We start from the raw sequence: 14,395 nt of genomic DNA, 5'->3' as shown, positions 1-14,395 counted from the left end.
CGCGTGATCAAATGGAAGAAAGAAAGAAAGTCATTGTGTTTTCATAGCAGAACGAGGCTCGTGGCGCACGTGGCTATGCCACGGATTCGAACACCGAACACCAACCTCGAGAGATGTTTTACTATTACCCGAGTGAGTTGTTTCTTTTGATTCATCTCTAACGGATTAATGTTGATTAAAGATACAGTATTTAAGATGACCAAACTTGACATTTGTTAGTTTTATTTACTTATTGTGTGGGTTCCATGCAGTGAAAAATCGTTTTAGTATGTACTTTTAACCAGGCCTCAAGATTTGTGTAAACTATTTCTTCTAATTTCTAACTGTTATGTTTCTAACAAAAAGCTTCTGTTAGTTGTGTTAGATGTTGGTGGTTCTTGACTTCTACCGTGTTATGCTACACAAGTTTTAGGCCATGCGTTCGCTGACCCATTCGTTTGTATTTCTGTGCCATTTCATACTGCAAGTAATCGCTGTCCAAAAAAAAAAAAAAAAAAAAAAGACCCATATATACAGGGAAGAGATAGAATGCGTTTTTTTTTTATTTTCTATCCCATTCCGTAAAAATTTCACATTTAGCTGCGCAGGAAATTCCGTATGATGTAGCATTAATGGTTCAGTGCCTGTTCACTCAGTGCATAGTGGGTTGTTATCCAAGTTAATTTTTGTTCCCCACTTAGTTCAATTCTTATTTGCCATTAAGATTTATTGTTTCATTTTCTGAAATCGTGCACAATTTCTAACCATTTCTAACCATTCTAACAAAAAGCGTGTTTGTTGTACTCTTTCAGTATGAAGTAACCTGTTTAGCATGTCAGTTTTTCTTGCACTTCACCTTGGCATTTGTTGTTTTGTAATTTGCACATTTTCTTGAACCTCTTGTGTACTTCCATCTGTGCCTGGAATTTAGTATAAGTAATGTAAATTATGCGCCGCCTCGCAAATGGACGTGTCACCTTGTCAAAGCTAATATGTTCAAATATGTCGTATTTACCATTCTTTTCCTGTAGTGAAGGAGGTGTGTTGAAAGCTTTAGCTGTAGTGCATGGTTTGTGAACAAAATGGCAGTAGTGTTTCTGAATACTTTCATGCTGTTCTCTGGACTGCTTGCTTTTTCTTCTGTTGTACAACCTGCATCATGTGCATGTTATTTCTGTTAACATCATGTGCATGTCATTACTGTTAACTTATGTTGTCATTGCAAAATTTTGTTCTGCTTTTCATGTTTTTTATGCCTCGATAAATAAAGGGGCGTTGTCTTTTTGCATATCATCGTTTGCTTTGAGCATGCTTGTGCTGTGGTCCACTTAATTTGGGGTGGGATTGGAGGCAGAGCTGTGTGCATTAGTGCTATGACTGTCGCTGCTGCATATTATCAAGTACAGTGAATATTAGACTCCAACTGCAGTTGCAGTCATGCCCTTTTATTAATTTTAGAAATATCTAATGAAAAGCACGGCCCCTTCGCATCATTCTCCTTTGGCATCACTGTATTTGTGTAGCTTTTGTCAGAAGAATACAGACCAATTGTGCATATGTCTATAACTGGTGCTGGCTCCTGTAATGTGTCTGCTGCCACACTGAGAAGCTTACTTTGCTCTCCAGAGCCAATTGCAGTCACAAAGGTTGGTGCTAGTGCACGGTGTCACATGCATTATTATATGCATTATCTTTCCTCTTTCTTTTGAATTTCTGGTTGCTTCATGGGGAAATGCTAAATTTGTTTTGCATAAGCCATATTGCATGGTGTTAGGTTGGTGGTTGGAGGCAAGTCATCGTATAACTGGTGATGGGTGTAGTAAAGGCGTTCATCAAGACTGTTCTAACAGAGTCCGTTTTTTTATGCCTGGGTTATGTATGGCAGCTAAGGGTGTTTCTTTATCTGGAGAGTGCCCAAATGGGTGTTGAGATGCTGCTGATGCTGAGGTTTTCATATATTAAATTTTTCTTGGAATGCTGTCTTAATAGCTTTCACTCTCAATGGATTCCTTCATAAAAATGTAGTTCCAATAACATGGTGGCAGTTGCTGTATACTGTGTGAATGAACCCGCAAAGTAGGTTCATTTGCGCAAACATTACAGCTTGGATCACCTATATATATAGTGAGCAGTATTACAGTGTAAAAACTGAATTCTCATGTGGTAATGTTCGTTGAGCAATTTAAGTGGTAATGAAGTACTGTTTGGCTACCACTGGTTCAGTGATTCATGATTAGATCAGGGCTGCCATTTTTATAAAAAGCCTTGAGCATAGCGGAAAATTGCTTTTTGCAATGCTAATGTCTTTCCGCGCTTTTTGCGTTCATGAGTGGCTGGATTCGACGTTCTACCCTGAGTGGAGCGTTACTTGAAACAAACTCGGAAAGGGTTGAAAGACATTAGCATCAGGAAAAGTCATCGCTGCAAAATCGTGGCCCAGGAATTCCCAAAATGGGTTCTTCAGAACGCAGGGTTGCTTGAATTTCTCTGTTGCTGGCTGACACTCACAGACCCAAAACACAACTTTCAAGCTTGCACACCACACTCCAAAGTTGGCTTCTCAAGCGAATAGAATGTGCTGTGAGAAAGACACGGGCCGAAAAATCTCGCTTTTCTGAGGTTGAGAGCAGCAATGAGAGCTTCGGGAGTGCGGTTGCTATGGTAACATTGATGTTTGGCACACCAGTCCCAGGGCTTCTTTGCGGGAAACACCGAGTAACTTTCGCCACACTCCCTTCAACTAATCCGAGCTGGCCAGGGTCTCTCATATGCTTTCCTTCCTCCATGACCCCATGTAATTTCATGGGCCATGGAAACAGGTCTGCAAATTGCTGATTAGCGTGAGCAACAATGATTTCATTATGAGGTGTTCATTGGAGCTCTGTCTAGCAAAATACATGCTTGGAAAATCTCCAAATTCTGTTGTTTAGGCACAGTAAATATGGTATGTGTATTGTTAGAAAGGCACCAGGTTTGATCCTGGCTACCTGCTATGTCGTTTAATGCATGGTGATCATCAAGTAGCAGGTTTCTTCCTCTGCTACTGAAGTTTGTCTAAATCACTCTACTCCATTCCATACATAGCAGTCAATGCTCTGGAGGCTAGAGAGACTTCTTGCATTGGCTTCGTTTGCACTTGGATATAATTCGATGTTTTTTGACCGCAATTGTGTGCAACTGTTTTTATATAGGCTCAGTATTGAATGAAACATGCTTAATCCTTAGAAACAAATGCACTGTGGTATACGGCTGCTAATGTATTGCTTTAGGTCATTTTTATTTTTGTTTCTCTTTTCGGGTTTTTTATTTGCAACCCGTCACACAGAGCCTCACGTGCATGCTCGCACGAGCGAATGCTGTTGGCATGCAGCAAAGCATAGACGGAAAGCATGGAGTGATAACTTTTCTTGACTGAACTTCTTGCGTAGCTTCCTCAGCATTGACTTCTATGTATGAAATGGAGTATGGTTGCATCGGATTGATGAAGTAAGTGTAGGGAAAAATATCTGCAACAGTATTGCTTTGTTGTACGTGGCGAGCCTGATGTTACTCCAAGAGGACAGTAGTTTCAAGCAGCCATCCTAGGGCTGTATTAATGTTTTACATTCGCATGGCATGCTGTCCTGTGCTTCACGTCACTGGAGAGATGGGCATCCTGTCAATGCACTTGAGAGCTATGCAGCATGCAAATAATTAGTGGGAGGTGTGCCGTTCCTTTCATAACTTCGATGGGCTTGGCCAGTCAACATGTAGTGGTGCTAGCAAAAGAGACTGATCCTTAATATGGCCATAGCTATTTGATATTGTTTGAAGAACCAAAGGATTCACTTGCTCAAATGGCTGAGGCAGTCACCTGGACATAATACAAAAAAACTTGTATGTAGTGTGATATGTGTAAAAGCCAAAAGGTTGACAAGAAACACGGATAACTGCAATGGGATTGAGCAAATATAAAATGAGATCATGTTTTCTGGATTCCCTACCTCATTGTCATTTTGCAGTTAGTGCAGTATGAAGTACTGACCATCTTGGCACCTTGTCTGTATACGTTGTTCATTGGGCTCTTTATCTCCTTCTCAACAGCTGTGCTGTCAGTGTTGATTAGCACTGGCATTGAATCTTCAAAAGAAATGGTATTACCTCTATATTCATTGTAAAATTAAACTAGTTACTGTTCTTACAATGCAAATTTATTAACAAACCTATAGAGAACAATTGCTGTGCACATATTAAAGCTAAAATTTCCAATTTTTAACAATTGCTGTGCACATATTAAAGCTGTAAAATTTCCAATTTTCATCACTCGGATCTACTTCTCTGCTATACCCAACTGCATTTCCCTTCCCTTGGTACCCATTCACACTAACAGGCTACCGGTTATCTGTTTTGTATGTTGCATGACCTAACCAACTCCATTTCTTCATCATACCTTTAATAGAGAATATCAGTTACCTGCATTTGCTGCTTAAAACATATTGCTGTCTTCCTACCTCTGTATTGTTTCATCTACTGTTTTCCATTCCATCACTTGTTGCATGTTTCATAGCTTCTTTTTAAGTTTATTTATCCTTCAACTTTTCACCCCATAGGCTAGTACTGACAGAACAATAGACAGATTATGTTTATTATCAATGTTATCAATAAAATTCCATTAATGACTTGGGTATGCATTCCAACCCATTTTTATTTATAAATTCCCTTCTATTGATTGTGGTAACCATGACTTCTTAGTACTTTGCTTACAAATGTGTTAAAAATTTCCTATATGAATCTCACACCTTGTGTACCCTTTCATAAGATAAATGTTTTCCTCTGCCTTAAGTGTTGGAGGCAAGTGGTTCTATCATAGCTTTTTTATTGTTTGCTTTTGTGATAGGTGTTTAATTCTACTACCATTTGATCTGTCATCTGAGACCTTGGCTGCGATTTTATAGTGATGCCTTTTTTGATGCTAATGCTTTTTGCATTTGTGAATGGTCAGAGTGACACTCTGCCCTGGCCCTGTGCTACGATGCGCAGAATGTCTCTGAAAAAGAGAGTGGCTTGTAGTAGGTACAGAGATGCTAAAACATGTGATGCTGAGCTACAGTAATGCAAGGGTCTAATGCATTGTCGTTGCTTTAAGAGAACTGAGGAGCTCTCAAAGCAGTACATTTTGTTGGCAATTTGAAGCGAACCTTCTACAGTAGTTATGATGCGTACATTGTTTTGCTTTTTAATGGTGACAATGTGACAATATGCTTTTATATATTAGCTGGGCCACAAATGTGTTGATAGAAAGTGTATTTGGCTCATAGAAGCCCCAGCTGTGATGCATATGTTTTCATATTCTAGGAATTACCGTGGTTGGTTCTCTGATGTATCATTGACACTATGATGATGGAATAGGGCATATAAAGAAAGTTAATGTTGTCCTTTTACTACCCTCACTTCAAATAATAACCATACTTGCAATTTAACTCATATTGGTGAACATTTACCTACAGTGTTAAACAACACCCACAGACATGCTGCATCAGGTATGCATTTGGTGTGCCCCTTTTAACAGTCTCCAATTTATGCAGTTACGTTTTTGAAATTGCAGATGACTAGTAAAGAGGGAGTTGGCAGTTGTATTGTAGTAATAAGTTTGCTTGTTTATGAATATTGCAATCTTTGTACAAGATAAGACCTAATTCTGTTACAATGCAGTTAATAAACTTAGTCTAGTGAGCCATGGTATTTTAATGGTGGCTATTCTTGTGATTATTGGCATTCTGTGTGTCTTTTCTGTGGCATAATTATAGTTGAAAATCATTGCATAAAATATATAAATATGCTGACCAGTAATGAACTAAAAAAATTGAAATTGCAAACAACTTACCTGACTTAATCTGATAGCATATAACTTTTCATAATTAAGTGGGTTAGCAACTCGTGAAAGGTCAGTTACTGAATTTTTTCATTTGAGGTAAAGAATTGCCATCTTTCTATGAAATTGCAAATTTCAATACTAGTGTATACTGCCCAAATTTGCAGTATAATATAGCATAAGCAGAATAATACTGTTATAAGACAAAGTACAGAAGCAATAACCAGCATCATTGCTCGTTAACCTGAATTATGGAGTGAATTTTCATTCATCTTCATCTGCTTCATCCATTGAAGATTTGTGAGATTTAGATGCAGAGTTGTATTGCATCGTCTGTGCAAAACAAGAATGCTGTTTACAGCGTAGGAAAACAAAGCATTGTTTTTCTTCAAGATTGATTGTCATTTGCATGTTTCATGCAGAGCACTAGTTTTTCTGAAATTGTTACATAACTTATTGAGGTACATAACACAATGTTCACTAATACAGTTGGTAATATAAAGTAAAAAATGGAACTGAACCATGGAACTGGGGAACGCATGTTATAGGGGAGCCTAGAATGAGCTATAAGTTGATACCAACTTTGACGATGGGGGTTAAACTGTGCGAGCAACATTTGGCTTTTTTTTCTGAAAATCTGCTGAACAGTTGTACAAAACCTTGCAATGTGCACCAAAATGAAAATTGATTTTCATTGCATTCCTTGCCTTCATGAAGTTGCATAGACTTTGTGTGCTTGTTTAAATACATGCAGTTAAGCCAGTTTTTGTATTTACTGATAAACTAATTTCTTACTTAAAGAATTCTGTTTCAAGTATACTTTGTTTCACATGTATTGTGCAACACTGTGGAAGCTCGGTTAGAATTTTGGTCATAAAAATGTATTACTCCACGTGTTTCATGGTCAAATTGTTAGACATTCATCTCTGAATCAAAAGGGTGTGGGTTTAGCACCTTGCCTAGAGATTTAACAAAATTTGTGGTCAATTGAAAGTTTGCTTCAAGTAAACTTGGCGCAGTGTTTTTTGAGCATCGTACCAGGTTTTTGAGATTACATGCACAATGCATGTAATCTCACAAATCTGGTACGATGCTCAAGATGCGCACTGTGCCAAGTTTACTTGAGGCAAACTTTTGATGTTTCATGTAATCTCACACATGCGATATGATGCCCTGCACTACTATGATGCTCTGCACTGGTGTGACACTCTGCACTGGTGTGGCGCTTTGCATCTGGTATAAACCTTCACTTGCTCCGCAGTGCAGCTATTAGCCAGTCAATGCTTCGCTGTGCACCAGCGGCATGTGCTTGTGCAAGCCATGTGAGCATGCACCTCAATGGGCTGCAAATAAATATCATGAAAAGGAAAAAAAAAAGCAAAATGATCTAAGACAATGTACTAATGTGTATAACTCAGCTTGTTTATTTTGAAGGATTACCACTTTTTTCATTAATACTGAGTTTAAATAAAGAATAGTTTCACAAGATTGCTGGCAGAAACACAACTATTTCTTGGTGTGAACGCAGCCACTGCAAGAAGTCTTGCTAGCCTCCACAGTGTTGCATGTGGTGTGTGAAACTTGTCAATCAACTGCAGGTGAAATATCCAATTTCTCACTTGGGATATTGCATAATGCCAAGTAGAATAACACAGATTTGAGGGGTACTTCACTGTTCTGGCCCCTATCTCAAAGCTGTGAAATAGTTAAGTGTGTAGCAAAAGTACCTGATGTTAATTTTTGGATACCTTCAGTACAACAGCATGGTACATTTAGGCGCACATGTTTAGTCCCTGTAATCATGTAATGGTAGTTGAAGGCACATTATGCTCCAACCTTTCATCCGCTTTAGAGCAGGGGTCTCTAAAATACATCCCATGGGCCAGGTCCAGCCTGCAGGGGCCTGGGAACTTGCCCAATGATGGCCATAGTTATCATAATAGCAGACAACCCACCTGCCGCAGGAGCCCTCTGACCAAAAGCCTGGTTACTTGGTGTTGCAAGCACCTTCCCTTGTTTGAATGGCGAGAACTTGGCGAGTCTAAGGCAGTGATTTGAAAACACACATTGCTGTTTGCATCTTCACTCACCGTATTGTGGCCGGAACTTTCACTGGTAACATTCGCTTTGCCTTCCATGTACTCCATTGTGCATTTTGAGCAGTACATATTCATGAGCGGCATTCATAAAACATACTGAGTGATGAGTAGAGCACCAGTTCCACTATCTTAAAGTTTTCACCGTGTGCTTCTTCGTTTGTAAAATTTAATGAAGGGGACTAGCTTTCTTCAAAACTTGTTTTGCCATCTGGCCATGGTTCATTCTTCACTTTTTAAAGAAAGGGGGAAAAAAAAAACTAACCTCACCAAATGGCAGCAGCAAATGTTGCCACCACACTGGAAAGCAGAGATAATATGTGCTGTTACAAAATGTGATGAGGGTTGCATATAACTGAGTCTAGTGTGATTCAAGAAATAGTGGTTCTAACAATTTTCGAATGTCCACCAGTGTCTCAGCTTTCAGTGCACAATGACTTTGTGAATAATTTTTTAATGTACATCATATCCAAAGGTAACTTGTCTGATAAAGATTTGGGGATTTGCTTTTTAATTTATTTTTATGTATGTAGCAGTAAAGCAAAGTCACAATATAGTGGACTCTCTTCAAGTTAGTTTTCTGACTGTTGCCATTGTTATGTAAAAATTCACATAGGCTGCCCCTCGTATTTTCCTGTTTTATTTTACAATTTCGATCTGATTGTCAATCTGCTAAAATTACATACATTTTAGTGTGCACATATTCATGTTGCCTTTGTGATATCTAGTACCGAATTTTGTGTTCAATATTTAATTCTATTTGTTTCAATGTTCATGACTCTTGACACTATGCTGTCCTTTAGCCAGAAGGTTTGGAGACCGCTGATTTAGAGTATGAAAGGAGATTCCAGGGTAGTGTTGCTACAAAAGTTCTGCATCAGGGGCTTATTCTTATCTCTTCAGCTATCGTGTTGTAAATATAGGTGCTCTACATGGTTAAAAAAGGGCAGACTTCCAATGCTGTCTTTAGGGTTTTACCATCACATATTGCTCTAGTGTGTTTAGTGTTAAAGAGTGTCTGTCAAATGCAGTGTGTATAATGTGCAATGTCCAAAATTAGGCTTTAGAGCCTAATAAAAATAAGACAAGGGAGCTGTTTGAGTTATGACTGGACATTGGTGTTCAAAGCTAAACCATGGAACTGAGCAGATGTTAAATATGAAGATGATCGTCAACAAACTATAAGACAGTAGCCTGAATGCTCTAATGAACAGATAATGAACAGATACTTTAGATGTATTGCAAAACTGATAATAAGGAGAATTTCATTACTGAACAAGACTGCTAAGTCTCTTTCAGTAGACACTGCTAAGTCACTGGTTTTGGAGGTAATGCATGGAGCAGTGCTTTTCTTAATATCCTCTTAGCTGATCATGAATGTTTCTACCCTAAGGTGCCTGCAGACTTCTTGCATCCATTTAAGCAAAATGTCCTTTCTGTAAAGAAATTATTCAATTGCATGTGCAAAGTCAATATATTCAGGTTATTCATATTTGATTCTATTAAAAAACTTCGCTATTAAAAAATAAAAATGTCACTATTAAGAAAATTAAAAAATTCAGGTGTTGCACTGCTAAGCCTGAAGGCGCAGGATTGAATACTGGCTGCGACAGCCGCATTGTGACAGGCAAAATGCAAAAACGCCTGTGTTTTGTGCATTAGGTGCACGTTACAGAACCCCAGCTGGTCGAAATCAGTCTGGAGTTCCCCACTACGGTGTGCCTCATAACCATATCGTAGTTTTCGCATAAAACCTCAGGATTTAGTCTTATCTTTTTTCTTTGTTCACTATTCGAACATTCCTACTTTTTATGCAGTCACATGATAAAAGAGCTTTGCAGCATAGCTGCTTCCATTTCTCATTGTGCCATCTTTGGTTTGCTGGGATGCCTAACCACAAATATATTAATGACTGTTTAATTTCAATGAAAACATTTGTTTGCTTGTTTGTTCAGGTTATTCGCTTACATTGACAACATTGTCGATGGTTTCTGTGTAATCTTTTTCATTTGTATGCATTTGTAACCTGCTCCTGCCTAAGGCCTGAAGCTCAGACCAGCAGTACTGAAATAAATAAGTAAATAAGTTAATTAATTATCAATTAATAAAAGTGAGATGGGTGTTAAAAGGACACTAAAGATAAAAAGAACTTGAGCTGCATTAGTAAATTTACCTTCTGCAGTACCGAAAAAGGCAATGTTTTCGTGGGAAGACACTTAGTAAGCCAGACATGACACAAATAAATAAATAAATATGAAAGACATGTGGCGACTGTCTTTTCGAGCTCCCGCACCAGCTCGCCTTGGTGTTGAGGATTTTAACAGCGGTTCTTGGGTCTAGTTAATTTTTCATCAGTAAAGATCAACTGCATTGCATTCGAAGAGAGCCAAAAACTTAATAATTTCTAAGATATTTTGCTGAGCCATAAAAGCCCAAATTTAAAAGAAATATGCCCTGAGACCTATGACATTACACTGACGTACTGGAGCTTGGGTTTCAGCGCGAAATTAAGAAAATTGAACTTTTGACCACCATTTTCTCTTCTAATAATCGATGTGTTACTGCAGATGTAAATAAAATATGCTTTTGATAGAATAATTTGTCAGTCTAAACTGATTTAGTGTTACTCTTTAGTGTCCTTTTAAGTGTTGTAGCACAGTTGGACAGCTTTGTACACTCCGAACAGTGGGCTTAATTTCATATACAGTTACGCCACAACTTTTTTTTTCACCTGTGTCTTTTATATTTTGATTACCATTGCTAAATTAGCTTGTGTTTCATTACACCCCTTGTGCAGTTAGTATTGGTACCTTCAGAAGGTCCTTTCATACTCACAAATGTACACTATTGTGCTAACGGCAAGTTGTAGATCCCGTCACTGTGGTTGAATTGTCTAGTAAATATGCATCCTGAGAATTTTAGTACTTTACCAGAGGCAAGTGATGCGAAAACTGAAAGTAAGCTGAGCGAAGCACAGCAGCCAGAAATGCCAGCGACGAGCATTCTTGGTAACCAGTGCTCATATTCCCGAAACTTCTCGTACGTAAGAATGTTTTCTCACATAGCGGCATTTAGATGCCCACCTCTCCCTGTAGTGATTGGCGGGATAATGAGACAAAAGCCGCAGCAGTGACCAGTCGATTTATTGCATTTACATAAAAGAACTTTCATAAATACAGGACCTGATGTACAAGATACATATACAAAGCTGGGCCTTGCCAAAGCTGATATTCTGGGTAGTCTTACGATTCTTCATACACACTGTAATGAATGTAATGAATGACAGAAAATATAGTGTCCTTACATGTCTACAGTAAATCTCGGACAATTTCGAATTAAACATTTTCGGCATCAGCTTTCTTTCAGGTCTTGTATGAGAGCTGTATGAAAGTATAAACCCTAATTGTGCAACTTGGCATGCTGCATTCATATAAGGTTGTTGCTAGGACATGTGGCTTACTGGTTGTAAAACAGGCTGATTGAATGCAAGTCTTCATTGCAGCTGACTTGAGCACATGCCTATTACCTAAAGGGACAATAAAGAGAAAAATGATTTCACCTGTAATAGCAAATCATCCTTCCACAATTTCACAAACACTGCTCTTACTGCGATAAGTTGCTTGGTCTGCCGGGAAAGGCGCAAAAACGAACTACAGGTGGAAACGCTGCCTTGAAATTCCTGCACCAGCTCGCTGTGACATCATGAATTTTGACAGCATCTGCTAAGTGCTAGTTATTTCTCTATCAGCAAAAATGGATTGCATTGTGTTCTAAAGGAGCCATGGAGTTAATATGGCAAGTTTCAAAATTTTTGCTAAGATGACGTGATCCAAATACGGAAAAATACTTTGAAATATGTGACGTCGCATTGACTACTGGCATTGGGATTTCAGTGTGAAATTAAGAAAATGGAACTTTCACTTTCATTTTCTCTTTTAGTAATCAACCTATTATCATGAGATTATTGACAATAGAGTTTTCAAACAATACATCACCAGCGTACTCTGATTTAGTGTTTTGCTTTAGTGTCCCTTTAAACTAACATGTGAAAGAGTCAAACTAATAAAGTGATCCATACCTATATTTTTCTATGTCTACAATTACAAGGTCAATTTGTTATATATTCATTAGGGGTGGGTGAATATTTGAGGTTTCGAATACAAATTGCATATTACACACTAACTATTCACATTTATATTCAAAAATGAACTATTGGATATTTTCATATAATTGAAGCTAACCAAATATCTCACAACTGACTGTTTAAGTCTGGCTACTGTTCTCTGTTTGCTAAACAAAATATCGCAAATTACCATAAATTGAAAAAAAAAATCGAAGTAATGCAGAAACAAAGTGGATGCAAATTTTGTTTGTTTGTTTCATGGCAAAAGCCTACATGACACCTGTGATTTTTGCTTGTAGAGTGGCTTTCAGTTTTTTTGGCAGTCTAGTCATGTTGCAGTTTTAACTTTTACACGACTACCAGGGATGTTTTCCTTGCAATGGGCCCTTTTACATGTGTGTTATGGCACACAAGTCCTTCAGCACCTTTTTCTTTTTTCACAACTTCTTATCTTTCTTTAGCAACTATTTATTCAGTGCTATTGGAAAGCTAGTCATACTACAGCCATTCACTCTTGAAAAGCTTGTTTGCAACGAGGCTCTAAATACGTTGAGAGGCTATTCATGCAATTTTCTTTAATGACAATTAATGATCCTGTGTTTAAAACTGATCCTTTGTCCCTGACAGCTGTTTTTTTTTTTTTCAGTAGTCTAGTACTGACTACTGAATTGTACAAAAATAAATCTTCCTGTAAATATACGCATCTGCGTTTGACTATTCAATATTCAATACTTACTATTCATATTTTGTTTCTATTCGAAACAAATATTTGCACACCTCTAGTCTTTACAAGATTTACTCTTGTAGCTCCTCTCTGGCTGGCCAGACATGTGTTCCACTACTTTATGGATATCAGATTTATGTTATCTAAAATCAGTTCAACCTTCCTCCCCTTGTGCTTCATTAGATTCTTAAATTCTATTACCCATTTGTGGAAAACTTAACAGCTTGTTCAGGCTTTCTCATTGTGGTAGTGCCGATCAGGTATACTGGCAGCACTGCGGAAGCCGTGAGAACTCTTGGCTTTCCATTTGACAAAAACTGGGCACTTGCCACTCTCCTCTGTATTCTGCACTGAAATATGGTGACATGCTACTTGCTGCACTTCCTGCCCTTACATGGGCCCCCTTTCAAGGTGTGTGTCTTTGATGGAAGCATCTGAAAAAAAAACAAGCCAGTTTTATCACCATTGTAGGTGTCCTCTGTGTACAGGTGTAAAAAATACAAGGCAATGTATCTTCAAGCTAGGTTTGCTTGGAACCTATGTTCAGCGAAGATGCCTAGACGATGGTAGCCTTGTACATGATTTCATGTCTCTTTAAAGTATTGTATCCAGTCTCCACCTGGGTGAAAATCGTCTTGAAGCAAGTAAGCGAAGTGTTTTACCTTCTCCACCAGGATTGGCAGACTGATTGGCAGGTTCTGGATGCTGGCGCTCAGAAACAACTGGTACAATGCTTCATCAACCTCTTTTATTGTGATAGCAATTATATGAACACTCCAAGCGAATTTTTGCCGTCAGCCTCATTGTTGGGCTCCGCATATATTTAGGCATATTTACACTATATGCTTATCCATGCTATATGTGAGCCTTATATTGCTACACTATTATATCATTAAAGTTGCTCATATAAAGTCTTACATTACATTCTTGGCTAAATTAGTCTTTAAAGTTTGAGAATGGCAGCCCACAAACAAATGTCATGAAAGATAACATTCACAGCACATGCCTTTTATCTCAAATCTTCTGAGGCTATTAAATATTAAAAGTGCAAAACAATATAAATGCTCAAACCTGAAGATGATGCAATTTTACTGGCGCGACTCTTTACTGGCAGTGCCTGTACGATGTGATTACAGGCCCCGCAAGGCATGTTAAATAATGGTGCCAGAAATGTGGTGCAAGCGTATGTCACGTTGGCCCGCACAATGCTAAACTCTACTGTTGCAGTCAGTGCTTAGCCCTTCAAGCAATACTGCCAATTTTTTTTTTGCCCTGCCACATTTTTTTTTGCTTCCACTGTCCATGATGTTCTGATTTTCAAGCAGTTTGCTCGCAGAAAATATAATAATTGAGATCATCGGTTGCGACAGATAACTCCACATGAACTTGCACGTCTTCTTGCCTTTGTTATAATCTCTGATGAAGCTGTGCTTTATTTCCCGAGGTATTGGTATGCACTTTCTCTTCACTAACTGTTGTGCTATGCATTGAAGTGGAGGTGTTGCAGGTTCATCCATTGTTTTACAAGCTCTCCGGAGAGGTTGTCGAATGAACCATCAGAGTCTAATGTCTGGCACATGCCGCAGTCGCATTGTGAAAGTATGCTTACTACACAAGGCTCA

General features: G+C 38.4%; 1 protein-coding gene across 4 annotated transcripts in view; it reads left to right on the top strand.

Annotated features, from left to right (window-relative positions):
* The window catches only part of twin (CCR4-NOT transcription complex subunit 6-like twin), a 313,182-nt gene that overhangs the window by 698 nt on the left and 298,089 nt on the right, over nt 1-14,395 (top strand). Inside the window, exon 1 of one of the 4 annotated variants that reach the window (XM_075697635.1) lies at nt 38-132. The exons of 2 other annotated variants lie outside the window; for them this stretch is intronic. In XM_075697635.1, coding sequence (XP_075553750.1) covers nt 114-132 — 19 coding nt within the window. In that variant the 5' untranslated portion in view covers nt 38-113. Of the gene's footprint in view, nt 1-37; nt 133-13,321; nt 13,499-14,395 lie in introns of those variants that run through there. One more of the 4 variants, XM_075697630.1, reaches the window with a different exon arrangement.

The sequence above is a fragment of the Dermacentor variabilis genome, chromosome 1 (genome assembly GCF_050947875.1).
Source record: "Dermacentor variabilis isolate Ectoservices chromosome 1, ASM5094787v1, whole genome shotgun sequence".
NCBI classification, from domain to species: Eukaryota; Metazoa; Arthropoda; class Arachnida; order Ixodida; family Ixodidae; genus Dermacentor; species Dermacentor variabilis.
Note: the sequence above shows the minus strand (reverse complement) of the source record. Positions and strands in the feature narration are given on the sequence as shown.